At 43.5% G+C, this 18,940-nt stretch overlaps 1 protein-coding gene across 7 annotated transcripts in view; it reads left to right on the top strand.

The window, feature by feature from the left end:
- TACC2 (transforming acidic coiled-coil containing protein 2) overlaps positions 1-18,940 on the top strand; it is a 137,274-nt gene that overhangs the window by 24,635 nt on the left and 93,699 nt on the right. For 2 of the 7 annotated variants that reach the window (XM_018078441.3, XM_018078440.3), the window contains exons 4-5: positions 2,450-2,625; positions 11,130-16,817. In XM_018078441.3, the coding sequence (XP_017933930.3) occupies positions 2,450-2,625; positions 11,130-16,817 (5,864 nt within the window). Of the gene's footprint in view, positions 1-2,449; positions 2,626-11,129; positions 16,818-18,940 lie in introns of those variants that run through there. The other 5 variants (XM_029962006.1, XM_029962008.1, XM_029962007.1 and 2 more) reach the window with 4 other exon arrangements.

The following is an 18,940-nucleotide window of genomic DNA, read 5'->3' as shown; positions in this document are numbered from 1 at the left end:
AGTGTGCACCTTTCTGCTGTGGGACATGACAGAGGCTTTGGGAGAAGCAGACAAAACATGCAGCTCTTCATCTTCTGAAGAGAGCTGTGAGGTGGTTCCTCCTACCTGGCACACAAAGCAGCTGAAGAAAATTGGAGATGGTGGTAGTAGAAAGGAGAAAAAAAATAAATAATTAGTTCTCACTGCTCTTGCCAACTGCTGGAGGCACCTGGACAAATTTGTAAATTGGCCTAATTTCTTGGGGTTCTTTGTGCCATTTTCCTTACCCTCCCTGCCCTGCTGGGAAAGAAAAGGAGGTCATTTCTGCCTGCAAGTGGCCTGAGAATGGTTCTTCCTTTGGCTGCTACCATGAGGCATTTGTTTGTGGCACATCTTCCAGTCTGACCCACCTGTACCTCGCATGGTAAGACATGACACGTGGACTAAGGAAGAGTGTGTCACTGTGGTTGCCTCTCCTGGCTTGTTGGGAGTTTACCAACCACTGGTTGTTGGTTGTTTTTTTTTTCCTGATAATTAATTTAATAACACATTTTTTCCCCAGTTCTTTCTCTCTGCAGACACATACTCATGCTGAAATAAACTCTCCATTCAGATTTTCTCGTGCAAACAAAAGCAGGGCTGCCCAAAACGCAGCACAAAAAGCAAACCAGAGCCCTGTAAGCTAACTCAGGTCTGGTTTTTTCTATTTTATTTTTTTTTTTGGCTGTAAGAAAGAAATTTCCTCGTATAAATCTCGATGTTCTAGTATTTTTTTTTGCCATATACTCTGGGTTTGGGGCCAACATATATACTTAGATAAATATTCTAAATGCCAGATGTCAGCACATGCTGGGTAAGTGCTTAATAATCACGAAACCAAGAGCCCTTGGTCTCTCCCAGCGGAAAGGGGTGTGATAAAGGAGGCTCCTGCAAACAAAGCCGTAGTGAGGGGCTTCCTCCAGGGACAGGCAGAGGATATGAGAGTTAATCAAATTTGTCTTAAGTCTAAAGGAAGTCTTTTTATATCTTCAATATGCCCTGACCTTTTCAATTGCTCATTGCAAGGGCTTTGCTTGTCCACCGGGTGTCTCATTCCCGGCTCCGGGCACGGGAAGCCTTTGGCAGTGTGGGAGCACACCGTGATTTTGTCAACAACAGCTCTCTGCAGTTTATTGGCTACTGCTGGAGCAAAATAAACACTAAAACCGAGAGTAAGAAAACCCAAAAGATGAGTGTGGAGTTGTGCTTTTAAACTCTGACGTTACTCTGGAGTGGTTCTCCTCCCTTCAGTGAATGCACTCATGTGTCTTTACATTGTGTGCCTCAGGCTTCTTGCAGTAACAGTTAAAAATGAAAACAACAGTGATTGTATGTTAAGGGTGATCGAATGAAACGGTTTTCCTTCTCTTTAACTACTGCTTGACATGCCAGAGGATTTGAAAAAGACCTTCTTCGTTCTAACTTCGTTTTTGCGCCGCACTTGCTTCTCTCCACTACTCCAGTTCTTTTGCTGTACTTGAAGAACATCCTCAGCTACTGTTTCAGAGCAGCCCTTACTGGATTTTCTTCACCTTCTAAAGATACTTCTGCCAAAGAAAAAAAAATATCAGTAGGAAGATGCCACTACCTGCTGTAAGCAGCCCCACAGAGTGTGGTAGAACCCCAGGGGTTTGCAGGCTCAGCCTGGGTCACAGCTCTGGCACTTGCACAGTTCTCTCTTCCTCCCTGGAGCAAAACCAGTAGTTTGCAATGGAAACAAAACCAAGAAAAACCCCATTCATGTAAAGGCATGTCTCCATGGATGAAGATCCTGGGTCAATATTTACCTTTGAGAAGAGGTGATGCAGCATTGCCTCAGCTGTGCAATTGCATTTCTGTAGCTATGGCTGCAGAAACTGCAGCATTTCCTGTAGCTGTTATCATAGAGAGGCAGTGTGGGGAAGAATCAAGCCCTCTGGTTCAGTTCAGAGGCATTCTGAGCTTTGTCAAAGTGGGAGGGAAGTTATCTGGACTTGGATTCAAGCGCTGGGTCTTGACTGATGTTGGCTTTATCTCTAACTTGACTCCAGATATACTGCTAATATTATGAGTGTACAAGTGTACAGCCTATTTCCACCCTTTCTCATTTTAAACTTGCTTAGCAAGGAAGCATTTGCCAGGCTTGAAAAAGGAGAAGATGATACCCTCCTTGGGTCAGTAAAGGCCCTGGTTGCTTTAGAACAATTGTTGCATTCTTCTCTCTCTCCTCTCTTCCTACTGTTTATTTCTGGCTCAACCACTTCCTTCTGTTTTTCTGTCATTAATAAAAGAATAGCTTGGCTTTACAACCTGCAAGTTCCATCAAAGTAGTGAAATCTGCTGCAGAAGTTGTCTATCAGTGGGCAGAACAAAACTCCTCCAGCTTGTGTATTCTCCAAACTAGCAGCAGCCACTTAAGTTGTTCTTTTTTTTTTTTTTTTTTTCATTCTAGAACGCTCCACAAGATTCAGAATTAGGCCAATCTCCTGGTGATGGGCACAGCACAAAAAGGAGCCCTCAGGACAACAGCACAGAAAGGTCTGGAGGTCAGGACATCTCAGATCCTCCTCCTCCTTGTGCTGTGCCACCAGCTGAGAGCAAAACCTCATCAATGCCAGGACCTATAAGGTAAGAAATGAAGTTTCCCCCTGGGAGTAGAATTGAAGCCCTGATGCTGTTGGTAGCTGGGGGCTGTGCATTTTTTAGTTTCTGTTCCTGTGTAACTGATTTTCAAAGTCTGTCATCCTGATGGATTGTGATGGTGATGATGATGCCCTCAAAAATAACCTGACACCACCAGACTACTATTTACCAAAATGATTTTCTTGCTTTACTGCATAACTATAAACAAGGCTCCATCTGTTGTAGTAACCCTTGACCTAAACTTTCTATGCTTTTTGCTTGTACTAATAAACTCTCATCTGAGACAGAGAAACATTGGAGAGTCTTTTGTGGTTGTATATGACTGTAAAATAAGATGTAATTGTTAACAATTGCAAAATGCTGTGCTCAGCCCTGTATAAAAATCCTACTAAAAAGTAGCTAATATTTATTAGCATTAGCATTGCACTCTTCTAAGTGTCTTAAAATTCACCTTATGAAATAAATAGGACCACTTGCAGAGTTAAGATATTCTTCAGTGCTATTAAGGATGGCAGAAGATAACATAATCTGGGTTTTATTTAGTATCCCAACAGGAACATTTTGCCTGAAGCATTAATACTTTTTACTTGAATACTTCCCATGCTACTGTTGTTTTCAGCAGCTGCAATGGAGAAATTATGTAATACCAGAATGATTTCAAAACAGAGCTGAGTACTTTGCAAATCATCAGTGTTACCTGGAATAGAAGGGAATCAGAGAACCATACAATGTCCTGGGTTGAAAGGGACAAGGCCATTGCACAGAATGGTAAATACAATTTAGGAGTAGCAGTAACTTGCTGAGAAATGTGTAGGATTTTTAGGCTGTGGGCACCTTTTGAAGTGTTCTCACTAATTTTCTTTAAGATTGGAGAATTCACTGCAGAAAGATTTGCCACATCTTTTAAAGCAGAGTGTGTTTCCACCAACCCTGGCTACCATTTCTGATTGCCATTTCTTTGCAAGATGTCAACTTGAGAAATGAAAACCAAGAACAGACAGGAGTCCAGTACAAATGTTTCAGATACTGTTAATGCTATCCCAGGCAATAAACTCTTCTTCTCCCCTTTTTTTTGTAAGAAATTATGAAGATTAAGCATTTCTTTATGAAGAGGGTGGTCAAACACTGGAACAGGCTTCCTAGAGAGGTGGTTAACACCCCAAACCTGCCAGTGTTTAAAGGGCATTTGGACAATGACTTTAATAATTTGCTTTAACTTTTGGGCAGCCCTGAAGTGGTCAGGCAGTTGGATCATGGTAAGTATTGCAGTATTCTAGTCTAGTCTAGTCTATTCAAGTCTATTCTATTATATTTTTAAATTATTGATATTGTGCAACAGTTTGTGGCAGTTTAAATCCAAATTCAGGTATTAAATAAGATCATCAGTGACCACAGTTCAGGGAAAATCAGACACATGAGTAATCTAAAAAGACTTTCCAAGAAAGAGCAGCTTATTTTCTGGAAAGGACAGTTTGGCTGTGCTATGGAGCTCTTACACTTCAGTAGGTTGTTATTTACTATTTACTATTTACTATTAATTCTATTTCTTCTGACTGCCACTAACACATTTTAATTATCTACTGAAAATAATAGAGCCTGACCAAGACTAAGACTGCTAAAGTCAATTTACAATGATAAAGGTATTTAGGCATGAAGTTTAAAGGGATGAGAGGTTGTGCTTCTTTCCTAGAGCTGCCTCACTCTGCTGTCTACCAGGTCTATACATGGAACAGCTTTTTCTTGGATGAGATTCTCAGGTCTTTGAGAGTGGCAATTTTCATGTCAAAGGAGGGAAGCCACAGATATCATTCTCACTAGTGAAAAAAAATCAGTTTTGGGGCGATGATGTAAAATTGGACAGGGTGAGACTTTTTAGGGGTATATTTTGTTTGTTTGTTATGTCAATTAACAAATACTACATGTATCCTCTAGCTTGTATTTTCTCTCCATGGTATTGTGCATAATCACTATATTGTTTGTGTCTGTAATGTCCACACTGTCCCACTGAAGAAAACATAAATTTCTTGTAAGCTACTTACACCGTGGTGCATTCTGATTTGTGACTGCAAAATAGCCATTTTCTGCTGCTCTTATCAGTATGCAGGTTATATATTGGGAGAGGGAAAATAAGAGGGAATTATGAGTATTACCAACTGCTGACTTTTACAGTAGGCCTATCATGACTAACATTCCTGCAAATTGGAGTTGTTTGTGGAACTGTACAATGACAGGTAGGAGACTGTGTACCTAGAACTGCCCCACCCACACACCCTCCAGCTGAGAGCACTTGTACCAGCATCCACCTGATACACTGGAGACTCTTATCTTGGGGTTGGAGTATTTGTGGTTTGGCTGCAGCAAGTGCAGTCTTGCCTTTTTTTTTTTTTTTGGTAACATTAGCATAGTAACTTTATACTGTTCCGTAACTAATTTGCATTTAAAAAAAATGTATCGCTCAAGAGCGGTACAACAGCAGTTCTTCAGGGGTTCCTTCTCAAAATGTGAGTGCCTAGAACACTTTGGACTTATATTCCAGCTGGCTGAGACAGCTTTAGGCTGCAGCAGGCAAAATTATGACTCGTGCAAGATGAATGTTGCAGGGATGAGTCAGCTCGGAGGGATTCACAAGATTCTTGTTTCGGGAAATTTATTAGATGGGCGGGACCTCAGGCAGTTACTTGTTATTCAGCCTCACTCCTGCAACTGCTGGCGCATGCCTGCTTTGGGTGACTCGTAAGTTATATCCTGCCAAAACAGAAACGAAGACAATAAACGGAAAATCTTTGAAGTCCCACATTCCAGGCTGTTTATTTTTAACTCGCTCTCCTGTGTTGCTTTGAATGCATCTTTTCCACCCTTGAAGTGAACTCTTGGAGTCTTCAGAGCGTGTGACCTTCCATTTTTGAATGGAGCATCTCTGGGTGGAAAATTACCACGTTTGCTTTTTTCCAATCTTCTGGGTGGCTTTCTTCTGCCCTCCACAAATTCTCTGAAGTTGTTTCAGTTGCTTTCAAACTCTTGCCTTTTGGCATTCAAAATGTCTGTGACTCTGACTTTAGAATAGCCTAATTTTTTTTTTTTTACCTGTTTCTCACTAGTCCTGTGTGCTGAAAAGTAAGACCATCAGTAATTAATCTGTGAACTTTCCATGTGGAATAAAAAGGCTGAAGAGCTTGGATAGTTAGCAAGCCTCAGGCTTTGCACTGGTGTCTGTGTGAGGTGTAACATACCTTTCCCCTGGTGCACAACACACACCTGGGGAATCCTGAGCTGGACAACTCAACCCCAGAGATTTTTCCAGCAGGTTTAGGAAGAAGCAGATGCAGCAGTTTAAAAGATGCACACCCAGGAGTAGCTCAGGGGAGTGAGCAGCCTTTGTGGATGACCTTGGCCGCTGTCCCACCCGGAGGGCTGCACACAGATCCTGTGGGACACCCTGAGCCATGTGGAGTGAGGAGCTGGAGCTGCCACACATCCTGTGGGACAGTCCCTTCTGTGCCATGCTTCCTGCTGGCTCTCTGGATACCTCAGACAGAGACCAGGAGCCGCTCCTGGAGCTGGAACTGAAGCTCTTGCTTGCTGCAGCAGTAGTACAGCTCACTGCTTTAATGTTGGAGCAATTTGCTTTGGTCATACTCAAAATATTGCAGGCGTTTTATTCCGTGTATGGAACGAGGAGGTGAAAAGTGATTGGGGGTGGGGGAGAAGGGGAGGAGGGTTCCCAGGAGGATCATATGGATCATTATTCCTGCTTCACTTTTTCCTGAAAGCTTAGATGCACAGGGAGGGTGGGGGAGGCTGGCTGCTGTTAGCAGCCCTTTAGCGATGATGGATTTCTCATGTGTTTGTTTACACTGAGAAGTTCAAATAGTGACTTGCTCTGCCTCTAAAACTGTGACTTTTTTTTTATTTATTTTTGAAAGGGAATGTGGAAATTAATTCCATCTTCCCAATTAACTTTCAGTACCTCTTAGGGACAGATTAAAATGCAGGATTCCCTAAGTTAACTGCAGTCCTCCAGTACTCTATGTCCAAATGTGTAAACTCAAAAAGTAGATGCTGATCTCTCACGTTGTCAGGGGAGAGAGAACAGAAACATTTGAGAGGCAGCTTTATGTGTGCCGTGGCTGAGGAGCTGGCTGTGCATTTGTTCCCTCAAGTGCTTTCTAAATTCATCCTCAGATTTCAGGCTCGTGCTCCTGGGAATATAATCACTCAGGCTCTGAGTTACATCAGTGTGGATGGCAACCGTATGTGACCTCTGGGATTCAGAGGCTTCAGCACTGGCTCACAAGCATGACTTAGGTTGGGAAGGCTGCCTGTCTTTCAACAACTACTGCATGTTTTAGAAGGATAGCAGAGGAATAAGAAATGGAAATTTTAAATTATCCACAATTTTCTCTTGTGGTATCTTCACTTCTTGTTGTTTATAAAGTATGCTTAACCTATTTGGGCATCTCTAACACACACTCCCCCTCAGTCAGTAAATGCTAAATGACAGAGAGCTTTTGTCTTGCTGCTGCTGCTTTTATCTTCTGGCCCTTTGCCTTTGCTGTGGATGAGAAAGCAGAGTAATGGAAGTTGTGACTTCAAGTGTTAATGGCTGGTGGATTGGTTATGGCTCTGGAAGCATTTATGGGATATGCAGCATGAGTCATTTATTTCTTAGCATCCTTTTTAGCTTCATACCCTCAACACAGACCAAGCAGTGCTCTCCTAATAAACACCTCAGTAACCAAGCAGGACTCATAAATCGTTCCAGGATAATTCAGACTTGCCACAATATCTTCTGAGAGTGGATAGAGGTTAACTACAGGCATTAAAAATTAATCTGTAAATTTTCAATGTGCTTCCAAAGAAGCAATTCCTCAGTAATTATTTATGCAAAATATTTTAGGCATGCAAAGATTTTATTTGTTGTTATTTGATGTTGTAAATGGAAGTATAGCATTCATATGGTCAGTATGTTAGGGCCTTGGATTTGCAAATTCTTAACTGTTTGCAAATTCCTTAACTTCCAAGATAAGGGAAAATTTCTCTTTGGTAACTCTTGAGTGCAGTGAGACACACATATTTCAAGTTACTGATGCACCTACATCTTTGCATGACTGCATTTTCTTTATTTTTAACATACTATCAATCACATGCAGCAATTACTCCTAGTAAAATTACTCCTCCTGCCCTAAAGTCTACATGAACTATGAGGAACTCAAATGTTCTTCCATGCTTTGTCATTTGCATGTTTTGCTTTAAATATGAATGAATTTTTCCCTTATATTGCACTAGGTCAGATTACAAACAGAAGAGATCGAGTCCCCACAAAAGCAAACACATTTTATTTTCCTGTGTTTAAAAATCCAAACATTTAGGGCCATAGCTTTATGTTGATTGTATTAAATGGGCTGCCTGAAAATACATGTTCCCTGCAGGTAATTATTGATTTAATGTAGATTGGGTTTTACTCGGGGGGAATTATCTTCAGCATGTGGTGTAATTTCCCTGTAGTGCTATTCCCTTTAAAAAGAGTGGAAGATAATGGGACTAGGTGTGACCTTAAGAGGTCATCTAGTCCATCCTTCTGCCCTAAAGCAGGATCAGCTGTGCTTAAGTCATTCCCAACAGATGTTTGTCTAACCCCAGCATGTCTTGCAGACAGAAAAGCAAGATTGCAAAAAATGAAAAAGAAGACGTAGGATCCGTTCCCTGTGTGGTTTTCCTTGTTATTACATCAGAAATAGAAACATAAATAGAGAAATCCAAACAGGTCGGTCTGGGCATATCTTATTATGATTGAAAAACTCAGATTTCCAATTCTGTGTTTTGTCCTGCATAAAACATTGAAGGAAGCTGCAGTAGCACAGATGATGAATCTGTACTGCTCCACTCTAAAAGTGGTACTTTAATTTGCTGTCACAGCATGTGCCAGCACTGTCATTTTGATTCTGTTCAGCATACATTAATTACAAACTTGTCCCAATTCCTTCATCTGCTCTTGAGTAAAATGAACAAGCTTTCAGCATTACTGAATGCCAGAAAAATTGTTTTGATTGATTCATAATACTGAATCTCCCTTGAACCTGCTTAGTCACAGGTTTACGACTCTGGCTCCTGACAAAGGTGCCACCAGCGTGGCAGTTCATGGACTTGGAAATTGTAGTCAAGACAATTTAACCACTTCAGACATGTTTGGAACTGTTTCATATTTAATAGCTGCAAACAGAAGTCTAATGTAACAAAGATGTTGTGTGCAAAAGTCTTAGAGAAATTTCAGTCAGATGAAATCTGTAAAAAGCAAATATATGATGATGTAGGGTCTGTATGGTGAACATTACCAGCACTTTCCAACGCTGTTGACAGATGGGATGAAAGATAAGTAAAGAATCAGAGATTAAAGATAAATGATAAGGAGACATTGTAATTGTAGATGATGTTTTCTACTTTTTCCAAAGCTCAGTTTCACAGAGGTTAGAGGGCTTCCCCCCTCAACCTCCACCTGTTTTTGTTACCCTCCTGATCACCATATCTCTGACAGGAGCATGCTTCCAGGTTGAAGAACCCTGGGCACAAAACTGCTAATGAGCAATTTAATCAGTAAGAAGATAAACCTGCAACATGAGCAGAAAGCTGGAATGGCAATTGACTCCCACTTTTCCACCCCTTCCCCAACTCAGTGTCATGGTTTCTCTCTCTCTTTTCTAATTAAGCTTCCCTTAGTGCAGAATTAATGTCAATAATGAAGTGCATTCTTTCCTTAGGGAAAGCCTCCTGGCATCTCCCTGCTGTTTGTTCATGCCCTGTCATGCCCCACGTTGTCAGTGATCCAGCAGATACCACATCTTGCACTGCCATCTCTGTTATTCCCAGTGTCAGTAAGTTTTATATGGACAGGTGTTTTCAGTGTGCTAAGGGGAAGAAAAATTCCTCTGGGCAAAACCATTTTCTGAAAGTTTAAATAAAACATATTGGTGTTATAAATTAAATGTTCAAAGTGATGCCAAGCATCTCTGAAACTTGTTGAAGCTATATATGAATTGTATGTTATAGATATTTTACCTCAGATCCGAGGTTTAGCCTTAATATAGGCAAATTTCAATGGCTCTTTAAAGACTAATTAATTTTCCACTGCAATGACTCTGAAGAAGGATTTTAGGACCTAAGATGGACTCGTGTTTGGCTTTAGGTGCAGCTCTTTCCTTTGGGCAGAATTCAGCATAAGGAGTGGGTTTAGCCCCACCTGGAAGTGCTTTTTGTGCAGGGTAGCACAGCCCAAGAGGCTGTGGTTGTACAAACACAGACCTAAACTGCAGGGACAGGAGAGCTGGTCACTGACTCACTTCTCCATCAGGTATTTCATCTGTAAAACCTGGGCAGAGAAGGGGAGTGAGGCTTCTCAGATTTCTGAGGAGATTACTTAAAATCCAATCTACAGTTGGCTTTACAGAAGGTGTTTTAAGCATCTTTTATAGCTCCAATGTCCCTGTGCAGCTCTGGAACTAGAGCTCACTGTCATCACATTGACTGCCCAGCCTTTGGCAATGTGTTATCTGTGTATCTTGCTTTGGATGGGATTTATTATTTCGTGTTAAGTAAACGTTGCCCCATGCTCCTAGGTACAATTCCACACTCACTTTTGAATTGATATTACACTTCATATTCCCTAAGGTGGTGAAAATATGCCCAGGCATGGAAGGTGAGGGAGAGAACAAGGTTAAATTGTTTCATCACCAGCAAACCTCAGTGTGAAAACCTGAGGTCCACACAGTGCACATGAAAACCGTTTAAAATAACTTCTTCTTGCAGTTAGTCCCCTCTGATTCCATTTTTTATATATTATCTGTAATGGGTGGGGAGAGAGAGAGAGATCACACCAAGGGTTGCAGCTTACATGCACTGAAATCAAACCCTGCAATTAAATGACCTCACAGGGCGTGTATCATCCTAAGGCAGCATCCTGCATTTGGCAGACCTTTGACCTCTTTGGTGAGAATCACCCGTGCTGATCAGCTGGAGAAAACATTCAACAGATGGGCCCTTATAATCTTCTGCCACACACTCGAGCACAGCCAGATAACAGCAGTTACTGTGGATTGCTCAGCCTTTAGCTCTGTGCAGAGCAGGCTCGTAGAAGCAGAAACAAAAAGCCTTTCTTTGAGATACTGCGGGGTTTCCCTGCTTTTTGTTTTTCCCTAGTTTTTCCCATGTTGCTCCCTTAGTGTGCTGGATGTGTGTCCCCTCTCCCCACACTCATCTAAGATTTTTGAATGGTCAAAATGCATGGTGGCTCTCAGGTAAGACTGGGGAAATACTTTCCAGAGTAATGAGCACTTAAATCACTGTGTCTGATGGTTTAACTCCTGAAAGCAGATTATCAGCTTCACAGTGCATGTAGTGCATGGCTTTGAAACATCAGTGGCACAAGCTGGTTTTATTCTTTGCTTCATTTGCTTCTTTATTGACATGAAACAAATAAACGTTTCCATTGTTGGCAGCATCGGTAATGAAGGCATCAGTAGCTACAGTGCTGAAGAGCTGTCCAACCCAAACTCAAGCATGGTGTCTTCAGAGGTGACAGGACAGAACGCTATCTTGCAAGAGCAAGGAGGACAAACAGACTCTAATTTCTTAAAGCACTCTGCTGAAGCAAGAGACACAAGCCTGCCTGTCTTAGTGCCTCCTGCAGACTGGGCCAAAGAACACGTCACAGCAGATCTCACAAGCAGCACTGGCAAGTTCCCCACCTCAGATTACAGCAGAGCACTGCCATCACCAGCTCCAGTGAGTGACAAAGAAGAGGGATTAGCAAATGCCAAGTCTGTGGACAGAGGGCCAAAATGTGGTAATGTTGCTGCCTCCTACACCAAAACTGGCAAGAATGAGCCCAGAATGCCAAGCCTGGAGCCCAGCCCTGCTGCTGCAATCACAGAAATGCAAGGAGTTGCACAAATGAGTTTGAGTGAATTAGGATCTCCCCATCAGAGTGAACAGCTGGGTGGCATGAGGGAGCCACATGTCAGCACGTTTCCCCGGGGTAAAGAAGCAGGAGATTATTTTACTGCTCAGGAGGCCGAGCAGGAGCGAGGAGTTTTGGAAGTAGGTCAGCTGCAGGCAGTAATGCAGCAAGGTAGACAGGACACAGATGGTGGAGAGGGTCTGCTAATGAAAAAGGAAACCTTAATCCTAAATTATCCAGCAACAGGAGGCTCAGACAGTGAAAAATTTGGAGCAATTGTGAATGCTCAGGGCTTCACTGAGATCAGTGAAGTCTGTAATCTACAGATGGGGGCTGGAGCAACAGCTATAGGGAATGAGGCAAATCCAGCTCTATCTGTAAGCAAAAGGAAGCAATCAGAAGCTTGTACTTTAATGTCAGAGTTGCCTTCTAACCCTCCAAATCTCTTCCTGGTACCAAAGCCTGAAGAGCCTTCGAGGGAATATGTGCCTGGGAATGACTCTCAAAATCCACTGAGGAGCGAAACAGTGAAAACAGCCTCTGAAAAAAACAAATCCATTTTTCAAAGAGAGCTTCAAAAGGAGGATGAGCTTGTTAGTGCTGAGCATTTCAGTGTGCCTTTATCATTTAAGCAAGAGGAAGAAGAAAAATCAGCTGTCACAACTGAAAGCCCAAAAGATGAAGCCAGTAGCAATGAAACTATAAAAGCTGATGATGTGTCTAGAGAAAGCACCAGACTTTCTGAAATAGGAAGCATTATCAGTCCCACCAAGGAAAATTCACTGGTAGATAAAAGGTTATTACTGGAAGAATATGCATTAAGTACTTCTTTGAGCAGATCCACAGAGCTGTATCAAAAACAAGTTGAGTCGGATGTAACAGGAGAAAAAAATGTAATCAGAACAGAGGATACACAAATGTCAGAAACCAGTGAATTACTTGAGGGCTCAAGTGAGGCAGGAAGACAACTATTGAGCTCTGTTAGTAACCATTACCAGGACACAGTAAATACCCACTTGGAACACAATCCTGAAGAATTCAGCCTTTGTGAAAGCCCTTCAACAGGTGACCAAGGGGAAGAAGGTGAGGGAAAGCCTCTGAATTTAGACAGTGACTTGAAAACACCTGAAGGCAGTCCACAGTCTCTTTGCTGTAAACCTGAACAACAAATGAGTAAAGAGAAAACAACTGCCCCAGATGACCTGGAGAACAAGCTCCTGGCTTCACCACAGTTTGCAAGGGAGGAATGCCCACGGAGTTCTGGTTGCTTTAACACTGATCCAGAAGGCAAAACTTCAGGCCAGCCAGGCTGTAACAGGACTGAAAAGGTTTGTTTAGATGGTGCACACAGTTCACTGCTTCTCCACCCTGGGAACAATAATATTGAGCAGGGTAAGCAGAACGAATCCTGGGAAAAGGCTAGAGAAGCTGTGTTGGAATGTGAATGCAAAGCTGAGAGTCAAGAAAAGCCTGAGAGCTCTAGCAAGTCAGGAGAAAGTGCAAAAATGCCCAAATTAAAACTTGATCTGCAGGGCTTGGCCGAGTTGGCAGGGGCTGTGGATCCCATGGCTGTGCAAACCGAGGAGGCCCCGCGGGCTCTGGAAACCAAAGGACAGAACGGTCACACCACTGAAGTGCCTCTCAGAGATCCAGAGCAGGAACCTGCAGCTGCACCAAGCAGTGCTGGGGATGGAAAACGACAGGAGGAGAAGCACCAAACTGCAGTGCAAAGTTTCATGGACGACAAAGAGTTGGCACTGGGAAGCGAACGCAAACCGGGTGTGCCAGTGCAAGCTCAGCTGGAGCAAGTGGCTGCAGAAAGTCACAGAAATATGCAGAGGGCTGGCTCAGAACCCCCTGAAGCTGCAGTTGGTACTTCAGGACTTACTGTTCAGCAAGTGCACGTGGAGGAAGGGGGTGGCAGCCACATCACTGCAAACAACTGCTCCTCTGGGAGTGACACGTGCGGCTCTTCAGAGGCCCCGGAGCGCAGGATCGGGGAGCTGCAGGAAAATGCAGGTGTTCCAACTGCTCCTCCTCAGGCAGAGCAAACGGGGCAGTTGGTGTCTGTGGCTGGTGTCACTGGCTGGAGTTCAAATGCACAACTTGAACAACAGGAGCACCAGAGCAGTCTGACAGCTGTCACAGGGGCAGAGGATCAGGAACACAAAGAAAGGGCCCTACAACCCCAACGGCCGTTGGAGGCAAATTATGACAGCAACACACCACAAATGCCTGTTTCAAACAACCTTAATAAAGGATCTCCTGTGCTGGGTCCAGCACTGCCCCAGTGCAACTCGGACAGGGCAAAAGAACAGGAGCAGGATAACAGCAGAGCTGAGGATGTGTGCAGGGGTGAGCACCAGCAAACCTTTTCTGGTGCGACCACGCTTGATTTGCAAGATTGCAACCAGCAAAACAAAACCGATCTCCAGGCAGAAGAAAACTGCTGCAGTAAGCAAAACTCCAACAAGCCCGAGCAGGGTAATAATTCTTTGATCTCGGCTAGACAGCATGAAGCAGCATGTCAGAGCAATGCATTTGGTAAAGAATCTGACAAGAATGAACAGCCAGGCAGTGTGTGCAGGATAGGGGATAATACTGCTGAAAGCTGTGCTGCTGCTATAAACACTCTTCCAGGGACACAGGGCTCAGCAAGTGCCACTAACATATCACAGGCTTTGCCAAGTGATACAGAAATAGCACATACTTCTGATAATTCTGAGAAAAATGATCCTCAAATATCTCATCCAGAAACTCAAAGGAAAATGCCATTAATGGCAAAAAACTCAAAAAATATTCTGACCGCTGATGGGGAAATCATCCAGAAAGATGGAAACGCAGAGATAAGTTGTGAGGACAGTGCTGCTGTGCCAGAAACAAGCACTGTGAAGCCTGACAAAAGTCCAGGGGCACAAGGGTCTCCTTCACCATCACGGGCACACGGGGAAGTAATTCCCACTGATAAATTGTATAAATTCAGCTGCATTCAAAAGCCAACAGAGCAGCCTGGTTATTGTCAAGCAGATTTTACAGCCCTCTCTACCCAGACCTCTGTATTCAGTCATCCCAGCCAGCAACCTGGAAATACCACAGACAGGGGTACTGGGGAGGAATCACTAAATAATGAGCTGGAAGTTGTAGCATGTCAAAACACCTTAGAAGGTAACACTAATTTGGAGGTTCCTGCAGGTCCTCAGGTGTCAGCACATGTGGGTCCTGTGGCAGGTATGTGTGTGGGTGAAAAAGACTGTCCAGACCAAAGTTTTCAGGGTGATGGAGACAGAAGTTTCGCCCTGCCAGAGACTTTAAATGTAGGGCAGAGAACTGGAAACTTATCACAGTTCAACTCTGAGAAGCTGAAGAAAGAGATCTCTGCAATTAAATCCAAAAAAACAAAAAGTGAGCTAAACTTCAAAGAGCAGCAAAGTGACAGTTCAGCAGAGTCTCTGTTAGCTCTTCCTACTCCAGAAGGGAAACTACTGAGCCTTTCATCATCACAAGAAGGCTGTAATGAGGAAATTGCAACCAATATCTGCGTAGATGACAAGCAGGGTGAGATCTTAAAGAAACCTGGGAACACAGAAAAAGTGGAAGAGCTTTCAAAAGAGAATAATAACAAAACCAGGCCAGACATCAGTATTTCCAAGCAGTCTGCAGAGAACTCTGGAAAGGAGCATGAGGCTCTGACTTGCAGCTCTCTGGATATTGGCTCCAGCATCCCAGACTTTAGGGAGCACATCAGCCAGATATTTAAAAAAACTGTCCACAGCACACTGAGTGCTGAATTACCCCAGCTTTTGCCTGAAAACCATGCAGGCTCCAAGCAGAGTCCAGTGGCCAAGGATACAGCAGAACTCTGTGGTGCTGAGAACTTTTCAGAACCAAACAGGGCGGGCAAAGGAGCTCCTGAGGGCACCTCAGAAGCAGAGGGGCAAGAGTTATCTTTAGCTACTGAGACTTCCTGCAGAGCTGCCGAGGGCAAATCTCCGCAGCAAGAAAACACCGTGGCAGAGCTGCCACCAGCAAGTCTCCAGGTCACTGAGGAAAACAGGCAGCCCAGTAGCTGTTTAGAAGTGGTCCCTGGCTTGGATGGAGCTACACCTGCTGAACGTGCTCTGGGAAATCTGCAAAAGCCAGACAAGCCCACTGAGAGCAGTGGGATGGAAAGAGAGGAAGGCGTGTGCGCTGGTGGCGTTGATCCTGAACCGCTAATAAGCTTAGAGATAAAGAAGCAAGGACCAGCTTCATTTGATGGGGCAGCAGCTGAGAACTTCCCCGCGTATTCCGACAGTCAGCGACGACCCGCCGGAGCTGTTATCCCTGCGGGCGACACGCGGCAGAGGGACAGGGAAGATGCTGCTGCCACAGAGGGAAATAACTTAATTGCAGGGCGTGGTGCAGAACCAGTTTCATCTGAGGAGGATGTGAGCCTCGCTTCTGAAAGGTGCCAGGATCCCAAGCCAAATGAACAGGAGGGAAGTGAGCACGGTGATCCAGACGCTGCCAAGAGCATCTCTGACATGGCCGCTTCAACCCTTGTCCCGGGAGGATCCTACAGCCAGGGAAAATTGTCAGACAGTTTTAATGTGTCACCCGAGGGAAATCGGGAGACACACGTTCACGGCAACTTCATGGGTGACATTAAGTCTCAGGATGACATGCAGGTGGTACAGGACGATGCAGTAAATAGGAAATGCTTGGAAACATTTGAAAATTCACGAGATGCACAGCAGGAAAAGAACGTGACCGTGCATGGGTTAATAGATTACTTAAAAAATGAAGTAAGCCAGGATGATTGCGTGCAAACTGACTCTAAAGTAGAATCTAGCAGTATGACTGAGGGAGATGCTAAAGAGAACAGTGACACAGTGATAAGCACGGCAAAGGCAGGTAACGAAAAAACTGGAGACGTCCCTGAAACAGGTACTGCAAGGATGTTAGTCACTGGGGAAGACAACATAGCCATAAACACAAGCACTGGAGACCAGGAGGCAGACCTGTTCAAAAATCACCCTCCAATCCTCCCTGTGGTAGAGCAGAGTGAGCCTTCTGCACGTGCTGCTCTCACTGTTGCTGAAAATCGGCCGAGCAAGATGAATTCAGAACGTGAAAGCTCACTTCAGGATGCCAAAGGAAAGCTATCACCGCCTGCATTAACTGAGCCTAAGAGCCTTGACCTCAGTGAACTTCAAAACATGGCCGTGGCAGGATTACCTCCTGAAAGGTATTTACTTTGAATTACTATGTGAAATGGTTGTCAGGGCCCCGGGGTGGACAGAGGTACAATTTTCAGGGCAGATACCCGTTGTCTGGGCGGTTTGGGAGGGCGCAGCACTTACTGTGTTCTTAAATGTATCTTAAATATATGTTGCTTCTAAATGTAGACTATGTGGAAAAAATAATTTGTAAGGACAGAGAGGCCCTAAAAGCTGAGGAGCACAGTTCTTACCTGTTCCATCTGCTGGTCCAGATTCCTGCCCTTACCTGTGTGGATTTGCTTACACTTCAGTGTTCACACCTCGTAGCCTAAAGTTAGGCATACAAATAGCACTTCCTAGCCTTAAGTTAGTAGAGTTTTGCCAAAGTTTTGGTGACCCAGTTAAATGAGACCTGCAGCATTCACATGGAGTGCAGTATTTAAAAACAAGGCTATGGAGTAACTCAATTACTCACTCTGTTAGTTGTCTGGGCCTCCCTCTTATCCTCCCGTACAATATAATTGCACTGACAGTGCCTTTGATCACTGTGTTATTCAGTGTTTCTAATGACATGGAGTTGTTTCAGATGTGAGTTCTTCTGAGCTGGGACTTGTGGAGCTTCAGAGTTGTTTTTCATTTCATGTTTATTTATTTTCCAAACCTAGCAGTAACTGCTTTAACAAAGTTAAGATTCCTTTTTTTTTTTTTTTAACGAGCTTCTACTTTGCTGAATTCTTAGTTTGATGTGCAGTTAATTCAAAATAATTATGATCTTAGAATAAGTGCTTTCCTTCTATCTGTTGCCTTGATGTAGTCATGTCACTGCTTCCTCTGTAACCTCACAAATTCCTTGCACACTGTCCCTCTCCTGCCTGTACTGGAGGAGGCACCAATAGCTGTAACTGCTGGGATAACAGCAGAGAGAAGGGTACAGTGAAAAGCTGAACTATATCAGACAATATCAATGAATGGTCTGCAGAGATGGAATCTTTCTAAGTAAAACCAAAAACTGAATAAGGAGGGAAAATATTTCAGTGCCACATTCCTTCAAGGTCAAGATGATAAAACCATATTGGAAGTGAAAATACCTGAAGCATTTCTGTTGTTGTGAGAATGTGGGGGAATTCTTCCTGCTGTATGCGAGTCAGGGATGGAGGCTGACTAGGATCTAATTGTTTGAGCAGAATGTACATTAAAAGAATATTGGAAGTGTTGGAAACCTGGGCTTTCTCTTTAAGGATCTGTCTATAAAAGGACAAGGAAATTAGACCCCATTATTCCTCTCTAGCTCTTTTCCTTTCTCTTTGTTTCCCTTTATAGGATGGGAAGGTTCACAGTGGGTAGCTTTGAAATTCCCAAACAAATTGCTGGCATGGCCTGGCTCAGGAGCCATAAGGGACCATGGGCAGTGCATGCATATATATATATATATATATATATGTCTGTGCGTGTGTTCCATATCAGGGCGGGTACCGTACTTTAAATAAATACCTGTGGTGAGCAGGGCAGGGTTCTTGAAACAGCTGCTGACAATTCATGGAGTACTTGCTTCATACTTGCATATGCTTCAGGAATTCATTATCACCTGTTTTTCCAGCATGAGTGTTGGTATCAACAGGCAGCTGCTGCTTTTGGACTGTGACTGTCCAAAGGGCTGAAGCACTGGGGACTCTCAGAGGTACAGAGGAGCCTCTGCTTTTGATCAGGCTTGTTTCTTAGAGGAATATGCATTGATAACACAAAAGAGAAGCAGAAGGCATTAGTTGAGCTGGCTGGTCTGTCTTTATCAGGTCCAATACACTGACCAGTCCAGTTTTCCTCTGAGATTAAAGCTGGTTTTGTATCATTAAATATCAAGGTGTGCTCCATATGCTGTGTAAGCTGCTGAGTGGTTTGCAGTGGTTTATTGCCCTGTCATCCTTACAGAGGATAAACCACTACAGACATGCAAAATAAGGTGCATGTTTCTAAGAGCTGACTGTGGGGATATGGACCTGATGGAAAGAACTGCAGGGATAAAGAATCCTACCCAGCTCTCAAAATATATAGCAGTTAGAAGTATGTTATATTTAGGGGAAGGAAATGGTTCTGAAATGGGTCCAGAAGAAAGTTCTGAATTACTTCAGCATTGTTTTCTTCCCTCTCCACT

Source organism: Manacus vitellinus, unplaced genomic scaffold (genome assembly GCF_001715985.3).
Source record: "Manacus vitellinus isolate BGI_N305 unplaced genomic scaffold, ASM171598v3 scaffold_40_pilon, whole genome shotgun sequence".
NCBI classification, from domain to species: Eukaryota; Metazoa; Chordata; class Aves; order Passeriformes; family Pipridae; genus Manacus; species Manacus vitellinus.
This window is presented reverse-complemented; position numbering and strand designations above follow the sequence as displayed.